Source organism: Vitis riparia, chromosome 19, assembly GCF_004353265.1.
Source record: "Vitis riparia cultivar Riparia Gloire de Montpellier isolate 1030 chromosome 19, EGFV_Vit.rip_1.0, whole genome shotgun sequence".
NCBI classification, from domain to species: Eukaryota; Viridiplantae; Streptophyta; class Magnoliopsida; order Vitales; family Vitaceae; genus Vitis; species Vitis riparia.
This window is the reverse complement of record NC_048449.1, coordinates 15,339,145-15,357,249: the sequence shown is the minus strand read 5'-3', so window position 1 is coordinate 15,357,249 and position 18,105 is coordinate 15,339,145. Positions and strand designations below refer to the sequence as shown.

The 18,105-nt window shown below is 40.5% G+C and overlaps 1 protein-coding gene across 2 annotated transcripts; it reads right to left on the bottom strand.

Moving 5' to 3' along the window:
- Positions 1-801: 801 nt before the first annotated feature.
- LOC117909278 (cytochrome P450 CYP72A219-like) lies at positions 802-10,613 on the bottom strand. Of its 2 annotated transcripts, XM_034823237.1 has the most exons (5): positions 10,298-10,613; positions 8,210-8,427; positions 7,329-7,573; positions 6,697-7,084; positions 802-1,467 (listed from the first exon to the last, which is right to left on the bottom strand). In XM_034823237.1, the coding sequence occupies exons 1-5, from the start codon at positions 10,566-10,568 to the stop codon at positions 1,042-1,044; spliced, it is 1,548 nt and encodes a 515-aa protein (XP_034679128.1). In that variant the 5' UTR covers positions 10,569-10,613; the 3' UTR covers positions 802-1,041. The 2 variants fall into 2 exon arrangements, with proteins under 2 accessions (XP_034679128.1, XP_034679129.1); XM_034823238.1 differs by lacking the exon at positions 8,210-8,427 and having other exon boundaries at positions 10,298-10,446.
- Positions 10,614-18,105: the final 7,492 nt, after the last annotated feature.

The window sequence follows — 18,105 nt, the reverse complement described above, 5'->3', positions numbered from 1 at the left end:
ATACATTTTTTTCATCTCATCTTATTAAATGGATATTGCATTAGGTCATGAACACCGTATAAGAGAAAAAAAATCTATCACATCCTCCTTTGATGGGATTCAAACAATAACCTTCTGATAAAAGGAAAATAAGAACATAACAAGCTTTTAAGTACAATTAATGGGATTAAATAGGATTTTAAAAAAAATCTCATATCACATATATTAATGATAGATTTTTCTTTGAAACATAGAACATAAATTTTATTCTTGGAACCTACTATCACATGCCTATTTTAGAATTTTAGAACATGAACTAAGAAAAGGCCTTTCTTCATTTTGGCATTTCTTAGTTGTTTCCATCATGTAAATTATTTAAAAGACAAATATAATAAGTGAAATACAACTTGGCAAGCATATTCCAGTTAGTTCTTTAGTAATGAGAGAAAATAACAAAGCTAGGAAGAGCAAAAAGAAGAAAAAAAAAATCATCACTACATCTAGCTCATAGGCAGGCCGGATTAGCTCCATAGAATAGAGCTGTGTACATTCCTTGGAACAATTAATACATTTTCATTTTTTACTTTCTAATTTAATTTTGTTATGGTGCTTTTAGTAGAGTTGGAGCCATTTTTCCCTTTCTTCTATTCGCAGCCTATATTAATTAGGTGCTTAGATTAGCAACACAGAAGCCCTTGTTTCTTCCTGGTAATTGTAACACTTCCTTTGTTATGAAACTTTTCAGGTGTATTCTGGTGGATGAGAATGATGGTCTTGTTGGTCATGATACCAAATACAGTTGTTGTAAGTAAGATTTCTATGTTGCCAATTACAAGTTAATACAGTCACTAATTTTGATACAATCAAATTCTTAACACAATCAAAATTCTTGATACAATATCCAAGACAAACCATATACAAAAAGCGAATTTAATTCATCCATTAGCTTTATATATAGAGGACACATTTCAAGGAAAAGGGAGCGTGGATAATTTACATTCGACACTAGCTAGGTTTAAAGGTCTTGCTAATTAACAGCTACTGATACCAGGAACTCTGACACTAAAGTCCATGTAAAATCAGGTGTGCACCATATTGGGGTTGTATAGTTATAATATTAGAAGGTGCATGAGCATAAGATGGGGAAAGTTCAAATGAGAAACGCTGTAAGATCATTGCCAAAGCCATTTTTGCTTCCATCATTGCAAAATTTTGTCCAATGCACACCCGAGGACCATAACCAAATGGATAAAAGGCAAATTGGCCCTTTGTTGCCTTAGAAACTCCTTCAGAAAATCTCTCCGGGTTGAATTCCTTTGCATCTTCTCCCCAAATTTCATGATCGTGGTGAATTAGGAGGATTGGCAAAGTGATAAGCACCCCATCTGGAAAATACCATCCTCCCACTTGGCTATCCGCAACAACAGTTCGAATGAGCATAGATACTGGTGGATATAACCTAAGGACCTCATGAAAAATCATTGTAACCTGCAATATAGAAAATAGTTTCATCATGAGAATTCATAACTGAAATACATTAAATCACTAAGAAACATACATCAAACTATGAAAGAATTTTTCAAATATAGTTATGAAAGAGATTGTTTAAATTTTTGCATGACATATACTTTCATGTACATATAGGACCATACAGTAACTGGTGAATACAAACTAAGAACCCCCTGAAAATTTACTACAGCCTGGAGTTCAAATTTCAAGAAAACACGCTTGACAAGAGGAAATATCAAGATCATCTTCAGTCTTGTAAGTCTTTGCATAAAGATTTCAACACACTTAATATCAAGGAAACTGATAATTTCAAACTAAGTGCCAACTCAAGTCTAGTTGTCACCATGAACATTACCAGATTTTGTGTCTTCCATGATTATAGGATCAGTTTCCTATCTTTGTAAATATTGCTTTTAATTGTGATTGTAAATTTACTTTTCTGTTACATATTTTTGAATGCCTAAAATTAGGCTCTCGGGTTGTATAAAGATATAGAACATGAATAGAAAGTTGTGTAAATTCTTTTTTATGGTATCAGAGCAGAGCCAAATCTCTAACGAGTATATTTCCTTTCTTGCTTCCTACGACATGGCTGCTATCTCTACATCTACCACTGATTCACCTATCATCACCATCAATGCCGCCACCACCATCAACGAAAAACTCACCCCCACTACCTTCCCTCAGTGGACGGCTCAATTTGAAGCCTTGCTCATTGGCTATGATCTCATTGACTTTGTCACGAGTGTAAAAAAATGTCCTGCCATTGATGCAACAAATTCCGCTGCCTCCAAAGCCGCGAACTCCCACTGGGTTCGCCAAGATAAACTTATCCTCCATGCCATCCTGGCTTCCACCTCCACCACTATTACCCCTCTTCTTACTACCTACAAAACATCCCATAAGGCTTGGACAACACTTAACCGTTTATATGTGGGAAAATCACGGACGCATGTGATGCAGCTCAAGGAAGATTTGACCTTGAGCACTCGTGGAACTCGCACTATCACTGAGTTCCTTCATGGAATCAAAGTGATTGCCGATGAACTTGCAATCATTGATCATCCGGTTTCGGATGATGATTTAACCCTCTACATTCTCAATGAATTGGGTCCTGAATTTAGAGAAATTGCGACACCCATTCGTGCTCGTGAGACTTCTCTGAAATTTGAGGAAATTCATGGTCTTCTTGTAGGTCATGAGAGTTACCTCCAACGGCTGGAAAATCAATCGGCAGCAACATTTGTTCCCACCGCTGATTACTCTCATCGACAAGGAGGTGCTTCTGGACAACATAAACCGAGCCCTAAGTCTTCCTCCAACAAGACTCGCAACAACAATGAGCATCACAAAAATGGGCCCTCCAATTCGGGTCATAGGAAATTTAAACTGAAATGCCAATGGGTGATCAAATGGGCTATACGGCCAAAAATTGCCCAAAAATGTCTTCCGCTGACTTCACTGCAAATTGTGCAGCATCCTCCCAAGGAAAAAAATCACAAGTGGCTAGTTGACTCGGCGGCATATCACAATATGATAACCGGCCTCTCTAATCTGTCGATTAATTCTAAATACGATGGTACCGATGAGGTGGTAATTGGTGATGGATCAGGTTTGCCTGTGTCTCATATTGGTTCATTATCTCTTGCATCGTCTAATCGTGTCTTTCATTTACATGATACCCTTTGTGTTCCCACAATTCAAAAAAAATCTTATTTCTGTTCACTACTTTACCAAGCATAATAATATTTACCTTGGCTTCATCCTACTTATTTTTTGGTGAAGGATCGGATCACGAGGGCGATACTACTCAAAGGCGAATGTGAAGATGGAGTGTACCCACTTCCGGAGCATCTACCACCAAGCTCCAAAAATGTCGTTGCCTATGTTCATGAATGTACTACACCCGATGGATGGCACAAACGACTTGGTCATCCATCGTAAAAATGGGTCAACCATTTAATTCATGTTTTTTCTTTACCCACCAATAAAAATGGCCATTTATCTCTTTGTACTTCATGTTCTCAAAATAAAGCTCATCGCCAAACTTTTAATACTCATGGTCTTACTAGCACTGATCCCATGGAATTGATTTACACAGATGTTTGGGGTCCATCTCATGATATTGGTATTGATGGTTCAAAATATTATGTTATTTTTGTTGACCACTATACCAAGTACATTTAGCTCTATCCCACGACTCATAAATCAAATGTTCAAACAATTTTTCCGCAATTCCGAAATCTTGTGGAAAATAAGTTTAACACAAAAATAAAAAGTCTCTACTCCGATAATGGTGGGGAATATATTGGCCTCAAATCCTATCTTTCCGATCATGGGATTAGTCATTACACAACCGCTCCACACACTCCACAACAAAATGGTATGTCTAAAAGACGACATTGCCATCTAGTTGAGACTGGTCTCACCTTACTCACGGATGCTCACATGTCTCTCTCATATTGGCCATATGTGTTTCAAACTGTTGTCTATCTTATAAATTGAATGCCCACCTTGACTTTGAACAATAAATCTTCGTTTGAAAAATTGTTCAAACAAATGACAAATTATCTCAAGCTCAAACAATTTGGTTGCCTATGTTATCCATTAACTAGGCCTTATAATAAACACAAACTTGAGCCCAAGGCCCAACCATGCACATTCGTGGGTTACAGCCTCTCCCAAAACGCATATCTATGTTTTGAGCCCACTACCCGAAAGCTTTTCACTTCTCGGCATGTCATATTTCACGAAGGGACTTTCCCTTTTTCAAAACCTAAAAATCCCAACTCTCCTTCATCTACTGCCAAAGACCCATCTGTCATGATCTCGTTGCCGCAACTCCTCTTGGTTCCACGCGACACTACTGAATCTCCGAACATGGGTACTGAAGTCTTACACTTGAGAATGGGTCATCGCTTGCACCAACTCCTCTCTAGGTAAGTACTCTCTCTTCTTCTCCCTTGATTTCGAGCCCACTCCCTTCAGTAGAAGTGCATGACCCTGTTGTCTCTAATAATGAAGTGCGCACCCACCGAATGACTACCCGATCCATGAATGATATCTATAAGCCAAAAAAATTGTTTCTTGTCACTAAACACCCTCTTCCATCCTCCTTGGAACCCACTAGTGTTACTGTAGCACTCACTGATTCCCGATGGCGTGATGCCATGTCTTCTAAATTGACTGCGTTAATGCGTTACAATACATGGCAATTTGTACCACCTCCAAATAATTGTAATATTGTTGACTGTAAGTGGGTGTTTCAGATTAAGAGACATGTTGATGGATCTGTTGATCGGTTCGAGGCCAAACTTGTGGCCAAAGGATTCAATCAGAGACCAGGACTAGATTACAAAGAAACATTTAGTCCTGTCGTCAAACCGGTCACAATACACACTGTCCTAACTTTTGTTGTTATGCAAGATTGGTCTCTAAGGCAATTAGATGTCAATAATGCCTTTCTTCAAGGGCATCTCACAAAAAAAGTGTATATGAAGCAACCACCTGGCTTCAGGAGTCCGGAAAAACCATATCATGTTTACTACCTTACAAAGGCAATCTATGGACTAAAACAAGCACCTTGTGGTTGGTACTCTGCTCTCAAACAGGCACTGTTAGAATTTGGTTTCATCAATGCTAAATCTAAATTTTCTCTATTTGTGTTTCATGATGGCTCCATACTTGCCTATTGCTTAGTTTATGTCAATGATTTGATTCTCACTGGCAACAATTCAACTTTTGTTGCAAGCATTATTGATCAACTTGGACAAAAATTCTCCATCAAAGACATGGGGTCCTTACATTTTTTCCTCAATGTTGAGGTCATTCCTACCAAAGACGACTTGTTTCTAACTCAGCATAAGTATATCCGAGATATCCTTGCCAAGACAAGTATGGATGGAGCTAAGGATGTCACAACTCCTCTCTCTACGTCAGTTTCTCTACAATTGGCAGATGGTTCGCCATCCGTTGATTCAATCGAATATCGTAGAGTGGTTGGAGCATTGCAATACTTGTCCTTAACTCAACCTGATATGAGCTTTGTTGTCAACAAACTCTCACAGTTTATGCATTGCCCCACACAAACTCACTAGACAGCAACTAAAAGACTGCTGCGATACTTGAAGAACACCGTTTTTCATGGCATTAATATCAGAAAAACCTCAAGCCCAACATTCACATGCTTCTCAGATGCTGATTGGGCTGGCAGCTTGGATGATAGAAAATCAACTTCATCTTATGTCCTCTTCCTTGGTCACACACCCATTTCATGGAGCTCTAAAAAGCAACATGCAATTGCACGGTCATTAACTGAAGTTGAGTATAGGGCTTTAGCAACGGCTGCAGTAGAGTCCATGTGGCTGCTATCTCTATTCCAAGAAATGAAGTTTACATTACCACAGCCACCTATACTCTTGTGTGATAATTTGGGTGCAACCCAGTTGAGTTTTAATCCTGTCCAACATTCAAGGATGAAGCATATCCAGATAGACATTCACTTCGTGCTAGATTTGGTTGAAAAAAAATTTCTTAATGTTCGGCATGTTCTCTCTAATGACCAGCTCGCTGATTTACTCACAAAGCCACTTTCCAGAAAAAGGACAGACTATCTACGAGACAAGATCGGACTATCCGATGGTAGCCCGTTCTTGCGGGGACGTATCAAGGAAACTGATAATTTCAAACAAGTGCCAACTCAAGTCTAGTTGTCACCATGAACATTACCAGATTTTGTGCCTTCCATGATTATAGGATCAGTTTCCTATCTTTGTAAATATTGCTTTTAATTGTGATTATAAATTTACTTTTCTGTTACATATTTTTGAATGCCTAAAATTAGGCCTCTCGGGTTGTATAAAGATATAGAACATGAATAGAAAGTTGTGTGAAGTCTCTTTTACTTAAAACAACCTAACCACCAAATAAAGATCTCATACATGGAAAAGAAGAGCCTGCCTCTTCTTTTTCAGTAAAGTCCACCTCTTTTTTGCCAGTGCTGATGCAGTGTGCACTAAGATAAGGAAAGAAAAATTCCAGTGGGGATACCAAGTATTTGCATATAGCTTTCAATTAAAGCAAGAAAGATACAGAAACAAAACATATTTTGCCTCAAGATTGAAAGAAAAAAAAAAGAGAAAAAAAAGAAGTAATATATTATTTTCAACGAGAGTTACTAAACTGAATATATATTGGATTGATACTCACAATTTTGAGGTGATTTAAGCCATCGCCATCTGGTTTTTTATTGCCAAAAACTTGTAAAACCTCTTCTCTTGCACGAGCTTGCCAGTTTGAATGCTTGCTTAATAGAACCATTGTCCACAAAAGTAAATCCGAGGTAGTCTCTTGGCCAGCAAAGTAGAATAGCTTACACTCCTCAATGACATCTTTGACGCTCATTCCAACATTCTTCCTCTCATCATGTTCTTGCATTTCTCTGAAGTTGGATTCCATTAGTAGACTTAATAAATCATCATTAGCAGTTTCACCAACCTTCATTGCCCTCTCTCTTCTCTCGATGATGCCTTTTAACAATGCATGGACTTCATTGCTAATTTGCCTCATTCTCTTGTTTGTCTTTGTTGGAACAAACCTGCTTGGAAGTAATCCTAGGGAATGAAGATCAATGAAATACAGGAAGCAACTAATGCATTTTCATCAATGACTTTTTACTTGTTCAATTTTTCAGAATATCTAGGTGTTTCAAAGATGAAACTATCCAGACATTAATTGATTTTTTTTTTTTTTTGGGTACCATGGAAGTTAGCATCTAACAATGTGTGTGAAATTTGGTAATGGTACTGAGCTTCATATTTCTTGAAATATTTTTTGCTTACCTCCATCCAGGAATATAAACTGACCGGAAAACCTTGACTGCAAGATGTGCTTGCTCTTTCTGGAGTTGGAATATCCTTCTTCCTTCCTCATAGCTACTACCAAATGCTGTTCTAGAAATCGCATCTCCTGCCAAATTTTCAAGATCGGGCCAAATGTCCAATTCACATGAGCCGTCCTTGGAGAGCTTCTTCTCCCATTTATTTACCATGTCACTACAACTCAATTGGAATGCAGGTACCATGTGCTATAACAAATTCAAATCCAAACATAATTAATAAATTTAAAAGCCCAGAATCTGATTTCAAGGTACATGGCATATTATTAAACATTGGAGTTTCTAAATTGGCTTAAAATGATTGACCAGGTTTACTGCGACATAAATTTCAATAAACTTAGAAAAGAAATTTTGATTTGATTAGGATTTAGAGAGTGACAGAGCAGAGGTGGAATGAAGAATAGTCAGTCCTCACATTTGCACATTGGGTTATTGTCTGGAGAACTTATTAACTTCAAAAAATGTACATGCACAGAAGTTCTCATGCATAAGAAAAAAGATTTCCAGAGGCAGTAAAATTGTAATATCTTTATTAAAATTATGAAGAACATTAAAAAGTTATTTTCTTTCCTATTAGAAGAGGGCTATGCAGGGAAACCAGACAACAAGTTGAGGTATGGCTGCATAACCAAAAAAATAGTGCCTCAAAAAGTTAATCATATCCATCCTTCAATGTATTTATAAAGGAAATATAATTCAATCCCAGAGGAAATATCGTTTGTAAATATGTAACCATTATTCTGCTCTCACAATTTCTAAAAACATAAAGAAAGAAAGGGAATTAGGGTCACGTTTTTGGTTGGAAAATTAGCATCATAAAATTACCTTCAACTTTTCTAGATGGAAAGCTGGGTTTATGATCTTTCTACGTTTAGTCCATTGTTCACCTTCCAATGTAACAAGACCAGTAGCCAGCAGCTTGCCAAGCGGGTGCGGAGGTGGTTTGCGAAAGGCATTGTACTTCAAGAAAACATCCCTTATCAGCTCAGGGTCCATAATGTTTACTACTGGTTTTGGGCCCATCCATATAAAATAATTTTTACCTGCAATGGCCATTGTTGGATATAGAAATGTTACAAGAGGATCTAAAGGACCCGGCTAGTCAAGGCCCTCTGATTAAAGAATCCTTAAATATGTGAAAAAGATAAAACAGATGTAGTTAATGTGGGCATCCGGGTGTAGCCGGGTAGGCAACCCATCCCAAGTAGTGTCAACCTGGATGCTCCCATCTAACCAAAGCTATCCGGGTAGTTAGACACCATAAATGGATGTCTGTTATGTGCCATCCGACCATACCATTTGAATCACTGCACTACTTAATTCAAATGGTTCTGGTTTTCCCCAGCTTACACAAAGTTTATATATATACACTACCTTGTGTCTGTAGTCATCAGTGCTTTCCTCAATTCAAGGTTAGATGAAAATGTAAATGAACCATAACTATGTGGCCATATTCCTAATAGATTGACCACAAAATAGCATATCCAAATTATAAGAAAGGCTACAGAAGCCACAATTGCAGAATTTGCGATTTATGCGCCATCGGTCAATGCTACGAGATTAAATGCAAACATAAAAAGAGGTCATAATAGCAAAAAGGAGGTTACAAAGTCAAAGCCTATATAACAGCAGAGGAACAAGAATTAGAGATGCGTAACTTCTTCCCCAAAAATTCATTCAGTAAAAATCCTTTAAGCTAACTTGGCCATTAGAGAGGTCTGTCCGAAACACATCCAGACATGCCTTTTTTTAACAGAATATAGGAGAGCAGAGGGGCTGGAGTAGCTGCCCAGAGGGTACGTGTTGAGCAGGAACCAACAGTTAATAGACTCGTAAAGCTAAAGTAAAGTTTCTTAATGGTTCTCAATAAGAGGCACTAGCAGCTGCAGCCTAGAGAATACCATTACCATATAACATGTTCAAATCACTTCCGGCCAATACCATATGGCATGCTCAAACAACTAAGTAGTTACTATGTTCGAAGCTAGCCCAAATTCAATTTTTACTTCCCAAAATCCCCTAGATTCTTTGGTTGCAGCCTTGATGTGAAATAACTAAACCAGGTTAGTTAAGGGTATGTTTGGTATACCAAATGGAGGTGAAAGAAAATAACAATGAAGAAGGGTAAGATTTAAGACTAATATTGAATAGATGTATTTTACCGAAACTGAAGGGAAGGAAATGAAATTAACATTTAAATATGTTCTCAATTACTATCTTTTCTCAGTCACATTTGCATCACATCGCTTCAACAAATTTGTGTTTCAAATATTAAAATTTTATATAGTAAATATGAGAGTAAATGTATAATGATAAATATTCTGGTAATGATCTTTTATATACCATTCAACTTTGAGGAGCTCACAAGAAAGTTTCTAATATTTGAATGGTTTAAGCTGCCATAAGTTTGAGCTTGTGGATATGCCATTTACGCCACTCTTGCATATGCATCAAGAAAGAGCTCCAATTGCTATCTATATGCAATTCAACATTGGTTTAACTATGAAAAGTCAAAAGTTCATGCAAAATTTGAAAAGATGTGAAAAGATAATTAAGGAAAAATTTTAGGGGTACCATTGAAATTTCATTGAGCTGTAAATTCTTTCAGAAAATTAATTAAAAAGAAGAAGAAGAAGAAGAAGAAACGGCAGGAAAGATCATTAGGGTTCAGGAAAGACAATTAGGGGAAAAAAAATCACAAAGGAATGACAAGCTTTCGTTTTTCTATCCTTTCTAAACCTAAAAGATATGGCATTTACGCAACTCTTTCATGTGTATCAAGAAAGAGCTCCAATTGATATCTAAGAAGAAGAAGAAGAAATCAATAGAAGAAACGGCAGGAACGGCAGGAACGACAGGAAAGATAATTAGGGAAATAAAAAATAAAAAAAATCAGAAAACCGGCTATAGTACCATATTTCTTGATGGAATGATAATGGAAGGGGAGAACTCGCTGCACAATATCATCGGATAAGCTGATGGGTCTTGAATTTGCTTCGCTGATCATCCTTAACATCTCTCTAAAATCCCCATGTAACAATCTGTAGGAATTTCCCGTCAGACCTTGCTGCCTAAGACACCTTTCTAGCTTCTTTGGTCTCAACCACACCCAATTCAATAATCTCCATGCATATACTAGAAGAGTAATAAAAGCAAAGGAAATTGCAACTGAGCTAAGCTTCATTTCCAGTTTGGAAGAGAGTTCCAGGAGTGCTCTGTGAATTGCCCCACCATTTCTTATCCTATCGGATTAAGCCGACTCTATAAGACACTTTTATTTCCTCACGATAAAGACACGTGTGATCGTTTTAAAGTCAATAGTCTTTTTAACTTCTCAATGATTAACTACGAAAATTCTCGTTTTATTATTATTATTATTATTATTATTATTATTATTATTATGGCATGAATTTATTTTATGGAAAAAAAATTAAAAAAATATATTTTTGTAATAATTTTTGTATGATAAAAAAGGTTTTTTAGGGATAAAATTTTTATTTATAGTAAAAAATCATCTTTAACCGTATAATGTATTTGTGACCAAAAAAAAAAAAAACAATTTATAATATTTTAGTGTAAATCTTATATTCATAATAAAAATTAAATTTAATTACAATATCAATCTATGGCAAATAGTTTCTATAAAATCTTGTCATAAATTTTTATTTATGGCAAATGATTTTTACTAGATAAATATTTAACATATATTTTTTAATGAATTTATATTTTATAATTTTAAATTCAATATGGTAAAAAATGAATAATTTTTATATTTATAAATTTAAATTCAACATGGTAAAAAATAAATAATTTTAATATCATAAATAAATAAATTTAAATTTATTTATTATATATTAGTTAGATATATATATTATTTATTTTAAAAATAAAATATAAGCATGGCATATAGCATGTCACATTGAATTAGATGCATAGATTTTTATTTTATTTTTTGAAAAATCAATTTTAAATTTTATAAATGAATAATAAATAATTTTTCTTATTATTAGAATGATTAGAAAATTCAATAAACAAAATTAGTCAAACAAATTAAGAAGTCATAATAAAAACATAAAAGAAAATACTATACAATAAAATAAATAAATTTGATTGAATAATGCTAAAATGAGGATATCACAACAAATAAAGAGGGTTATGAGGGCAAAAAACAAATCCAGAAAACCAAGAACATGGACCCTACCCATTTCCCTTTTCTTGCAATTTACCAACAACCAAACATGAGCAAGCTCCACCACTCCGACATCAAATGATTTGATTTCTAACCTCAATCGACAATTACGGAGGTCAATCTATCTCTTATTCTTTTATTTTTATTTTTTTTATTTGCTAGCCTCCATTGATTGTTCACTTGGATTTTATTCAAATCCAAAGATTTAATGTTTTTTTTTTCATCATTTTTGAGGTATTTTTAATTTTTGTTTGGTTAAGTTAAGGTTATTTGCTTTCAAATTTCAATGTGAATATCAATTGTTGCATTTTTGTTGATTTCAATATGAATATCATAATACCTCTGTTTCACCTCTACTCGTCCAATTATTGGGCTCCTTTTGTTTGAAGAAATGCATCTTACAACTAATTAATTTCAATATTGTAGGGACCCCTCCCCCTGATGACACGTGGCACACATTCCTATTCGGATCAGCTCCATCCGGATTTACCCAAGAGGACACGTGGTGCGCTTCCCCTATCCAGACTCCCTCAGGGAGAGGCACACGACACTCGCAAACATCATATTTGGACGACCGCCATATCACATCCGGACGACCGACATATCCTATCCGGATATGTTTGTTCGGATCGTTGACTGAAGTAAAGCATGTCTTACTACATCATTCCGACAGCCTGCCATAGCCCACATTCCGCCGCCTACAGAGCGAAAGGACAGGAATGATGGCAAGTCACTTCCCACGATCTCTAACAGGCGCCCGTAGGGTGATGATGACCCTGCCACCACCTAGAGGCATCATGACGAGCCAAAAAGTCTTCCCACCATTAAAGAGGAAGGCAGAGCTTCTGACACTATATATATGGACCTTCACACAAGAAAGAAGGTAAGTTTGCTATACCTAATAAAATACCAATTGATTAATCTCTCTATACATGGCTGACAAAACCATCAAAGGGTGTGTCTGGACACTCTGTCTAGACAGCTTTTGTAGGGACAACTGAACCAGAACTCAATCTTGGTTGAGAGCGTGCGTCCATTTGGCAGCTACGTGGATCACTGGGACGCGAGGCCTCAACATTGGCGCCATCTGTGGGAAGTTCGCTGATTCAGTCACCGGCAAAGATGGCCACACCTTCCAGAAGCCGCTCATCTGCTAGGGGAGAGGAAGATAATTCTGAATGTCGCCAAGCCATTGAGATAAGATAGTTGAAAAGCAAGCGACAACTGCAAGCTCTCCTCCAGGAGACAATAAGATTAAGAGAAGAAAACGCGGTATTGCGCATCCAGGCTTCATCAACGGGGCCTCCCCGTCGACAGCGTTCAAGAGGCCAGGTAGCAAACTCAAGGCCTGACCCAGAGTCAATATACCCTGGGACAGCAGGAGCAATCCCTGAAACATGCAGCGCTAGGCCACATGAGCCACACACGCCCATGCATCGAGCTCCCCATGAGGAAAGCTCAGACTTTACTCATCTTTCAGCAAAAAGACAACGCGACAAAAAACCCCAGTTGTCAGAATCAATGCGCGTGAGACTAGGCCCACAGGAGCCTGGGAGGCCAAGGCCGCTAGTAGCCACAACCTGGGGAGCGCACCTTGACCCTATGGTCACTCCTAGGTGCAGAACGTTCTCCCGCACCGTGACCCATGGTCACCCCTATGGTGCAAAACGTTCCCCCGTACCAAGCAGTATGACAAGTTGGGAGAAACCTCCCAAACGAGCCACCCATTGGCTCCATCAGCAAAAGGCTGGACGACATGCTCTCCACGCCTTTTTGCTCTCATATCGTTCATTACGAGCCCCCAAGGGGATTCCTCGTACCCAAATTCTCCATGTACGATGGGTCCAGCGACCCTTTCGACCATATCATGCATTATCGACAACTCATGACCCTCGATATAGGAAACGATACGTTGCTATGCAAAGTATTCCCCGCCAGCCTACAAGGGCAGGCCCTCTCATGGTTTCACCGCCTATCTCCCAACTCTGTTGATAATTTTAGGGACCTGTCTGAAGCCTTCGTAGGACAATACTTATGCTCCGCTCGGCATAAACAGAACATCAGCACTCTGCAAAACATAAAAATGCAGGATAACGAGTCCTTGAGGGAGTTCGTGAAGCGGTTTGGTCAGGTCGTGCTACAGGTAGAGGCCTACAGCATGGATGTTGTTCTGCAGATCTTCAAGCGAAGCATCTGTCCAGGCACCCCATTTTTTGAATCACTCGCTAAGAAGCCTCCTACGACGATGGACGACTTGTTCCGGCGTGCGAGCAAATACTCAATGCTCGAAAATGACGTGTGAGCAGCCACCCAGCAAATCTTGGTTGCCGGACAGGCATCCAGAAATGGTGTGGAAAGAAGTGCCAAACTTCCGGACCAGCCAAGGCCATCCGATCGAAGGTAGGAAGGGCTAAGTCACCCGAAAATGCCGCCCCTCACACCCCTTTCCATATCCTATGAGAATCTTCTCCCTATGATCCAAGACATGTCCGACTTCAGGTGACCTAGACTCCTCGGAACGGACCCATGCAAAAGGGATCATAGTAAAAAATGTGTCTACCATAAGGACTATGGTCACACAACGGAGACGTGCAGGAGTCTTCATTATTTGGTCGAAAGACTCATAAAGGTGGGACATTTGAAGCAATACCTCCGCTCAGATGCCAGAGGTAGAGACGCTTCCCGAAATCACAACTCTGGAACCCTCAGGCTCCAACTGCCCCCAAAGCCATTATAAATTATATCAACGAAGGCCCATCGGACGAGGAACACGACTCCAAACGAAAAAGACAGAGATTGTTGCGGGCAGCATTAGTGCGTGAGCGTATCAATTCCATCCGGCCTGGGATAACTGGGGGGGGGGCCCTCGCCTCATAGATGGGACAATCATTTTCCCACCAATAGACCCCACACGGATATTGCAGCCACACCGCGAGGCCCTCACTCTGTCCCTGAAGATAGGAGACTTTGACGTGAGATGCATCCTAGTGACCCGGGCAGCTCGGCTGATCTTGTACAAGCATCGGTCATTAGCCACATGGGACGCAATCTCACAGGCCTCGAAAACCCTGGCGAATCTTGTCCTGATTCAATGGGGCGTCAACTACTTCCTTGGGAGATATTGTACTGTCGGTCCAAGTTGGCCCAGTCACTCTCAACGTACAATTTTCGGTGGTACAAGATTTATCACCTTTCAATGTCATCTTGGGGCGCACATGGCTGCACTACATGAAAGCCATCCCCTCTATGTATCATCAAATGGTAAGCTTTCTTACCAAGGATGGATAAATCGACCTATACGGCAGCCAGTTAGTAGCTCGCCAATGCTACCAGATAGCACGAGAAGCAGGGACCAGTTAGGAGGATAAACCCCTCCCTGAGTCCACCCATGCACTTGACCAATAGCAATCATCGTGTCCGGCAGACAAAGATCCCCCGGTAGCGGATCCCTTGCACACAATCCAAATTTCGGAAGAAGGTACTCACCTTACATATATCAGTTCCCTCTTGACGCCAGAGGAGACCCGGAACATCCAAGACGCCCTCCGACATAACCATGATGTTTTCGCATGGGCGCATTCTGATATGAAGGGAATTCATCCCTCCATCGTCTCTCATAGGCTTAACGTCTTGCCAACAGCAAGACCCGTCTGACAGAGGGTTAGACGTTTTCACTCGGACAGGCAAAAGATTATCCGGGATGAGATTGACAAATTGTTGCAAGCCGGATTCATCAGAGAGGTAGAGCATCCGGACTGGTTGGCAAATGTAGTGGTGGTACCCAAAAAGGAAGGCAAATGGAGGGTGTGCGTCGATTACACCAACCTCAATAATGCATGCCCAAAAGACAGTTTCCCTCTGCCACGGATAGATCAAATTGTGGATTCCACTATTGGGCAAGGGATGCTCTCATTCTTGGACGCCTTCTCCGGATACCACCAAATCCCCATGTCCCCAACTGACGAGGAAAAGACAGCCTTCATAACGCCACACGGTCTTTACTGTTACAAAGTCATGCCGTTTGGACTCAAAAACGCTGGCGCCACTTATCAGAGACTGATGACGAAGATCTTCAAACCTCTGGTTGGCCGCACAGTGGAGGTATATATTGATGACATCGTGGTCAAAAGTAAAACCCGAGAAGAACATACCCTCAACTTGCAAGAAGTCTTCCACCTCTTAAGGAAGTATGGCATGAAGTTGAATCCTTCTAAATGCGCTTTTGGCGTAAGTGCTGGCAAATTCCTGGGATTTATGGTCAGCCAAAGGGGGATAGAGGTTAGCCCGGATCAAGTTAAGGCAGTCATGGAAACACCACCCCCAGGAGCAAAAAGGAATTACAGCGCCTCACGGGCAAGCTTGTCGCGCTAGGATGCTTTATAGCCAACTTCACTGATGAACTACGACCCTTCTTCTTGGCAATACGAAAAGCTGGAGCGAGCAAATGGACGGACAGCTGTCAGAGCGCTTTCAAAAAAATGAAGCATTGCCTTATGCAACCGCCCATCCTAAGCAGCCTCCTCCCTAGAGAAAAATTATATATGTACCTGGCTGTATCGGAGTGGGCAATTAGCGCTGTTCTATTCCGCTGCCCCTCACCAAAGGAGCATAAACCTATTTACTACGTCAGCAGAGCGTCGACATACGTAGAAACAAGGTATTCAAAGGTGGAGCTAACGACCTTGGCTCTTCGAAGTGTCGCCCAGAAGCTCCGCCCTTACTTCCAAGCCCACCTGGTGGTCGTGCTAACTGACCAGCCCCTTCGCAACATACTGCACAAGCCGGACCTAACCGGAAGAATGCTTCAATGGGCCATAGAGTTGAGCGAATTTGGAATCGAGTTCCAACCCAAGTTGTCCATGAAAGGCCAAGTGATGGCTGACTTTTTTGCTGGAGTACTCCCGAAAGCCTATCCAGTGCAAGGAACCAAGTGAGAAAGAGTGGTGGACTTTGCGGGTTGATGGAGCCTCTTGGTCATCAGGATCCGGAGTAGGGCTCCTGCTACAATCCCCAACAGGAGAACATCTGGAGCAAGCCATCCGACTGGGGTTCCCCGCCTCTAACAATGAAGCGGAGTATGAGGCCATCCTATTTGGATTGGACTTTGCCTTGGCTCTATCCGTCTCTAGGCTCCGGGTCTATAGTGATTCCCAACTCGTGGTAAGGCACGTCCAGAAGGAATACGAAGCTAAGGATGCGCACATGGCGCGATATCTGACTAAAGTAAGGGACACCTTACAATGGTTCACCGAATGGATGATCGAAAAAATTAAACGAACTGAAAATGGACGTGCCGACGCCCTGGCAGGCATAGTTGCTTCCCTCCCCATCAAAGAAGCCATATTGTTGCCTATACATGTGCAAGCCAACCCTTCCATCGCGGAAGCCTCCACTTGCAATACCATTGAGGCAAACCAAGCAGACGACAAAGGCTGGATGGAAGTCATTATAGAATATCTCCGGACAGGCACTCTACCCGAAGAACCCAAGCAGGCACACAAGACCCGGGTACAAGCTGCCCGTTTCACCCTGATCGGGGGGCACCTATACAAAAGATCCTTTACAGGTCCCTATCTCAGGTGCCTAAACCACTCAGAGGCCCTGTATGTATTAACTGAGTTGCATGAGGGGGTATGTGGGAACCATTCCGGCGGTCAATCTCTGGCGCACAGGGCCCATTCGCAAGGGTATTACTGGCCCATGATGAAAAAGGATGCGACATCCTATGTCAAAAAATGTGACAAATGTCAAAGGCATGCCCCCATACCACATGTGCCGTCGGAGACGTTGAAACCAATTTTAGGCCCCTGGCCCTTCGCGCAGTGGGGTATGGACATAGTAGGACCTCTACCAGCCGCAGCCGCCCAGAAGAAGTTCCTGCTCGTCGCCATGGATTACTTCAATAAATGGGTGGAAGCTGAAGTCTACGCCACCATCAAAGACAAAGATGTCACCAAGTTCGTATGGAAGAACATTATCTGCCGCTTCGGAATCCCCTAAACCATTATAGCCGACAACGGTCCACAGTTTGATAGCAAAACTTTCCGGAATTTCTGTTCGGAACTAAACATCCGGAATTCATACTCCACACTGCGTTATCTTCAAAGCAATGGGCAAGCAGAGGCCACAAACAAGACCCTAATAATTGCCTTAAAGAAGAGGCTCGAGCAAGCCAAAGGAAAGTGGGTGGAGGAGCTACCCGGCGTCCTGTGGGCTTATCGAACCACACCCGGACGTCCGACAGGAAACACTCCCTTCGCCCTCGCATACGGTATGGACGCAGTCATTCCTACTGAAATAGGGCTACCCACTATCTGGACCGAGGCAAGACAGCAGGATGATGCGAATGCAGAATTAGGGAGAAATTTGGACTGGGCAGACGAAACAAGAGAGACCGCATCCATCCGAATGACTGATTATCAACAAAGAGCAGCCGCTCATTACAATTGCAAGGCAAGGCCCAGGAGTTTCAAAAGTGGAACACTGGTCCTTAGAAAGGTTTTTGAAAATACTGTTGAGACAGGAGCAGGAA

Bases quoted from the DNA above. Each gene is read 5' to 3' on its own strand.
- LOC117909278 (XM_034823237.1), bottom strand. From the start codon at position 10,568: ATGAAGCTTAGCTCAGTTGCAATTTCCTTTGCTTTTATTACTCTTCTA. The intron at 8,428-10,297 runs GTACTATAGCCG...TGGCCATTGCAG, and splicing joins TCATTCCATCAAGAAATATG to GTAAAAATTATTTTATATGG. The intron at 7,574-8,209 runs GTAATTTTATGA...AATTTGTTATAG, and splicing joins TCCATCTAGAAAAGTTGAAG to CACATGGTACCTGCATTCCA.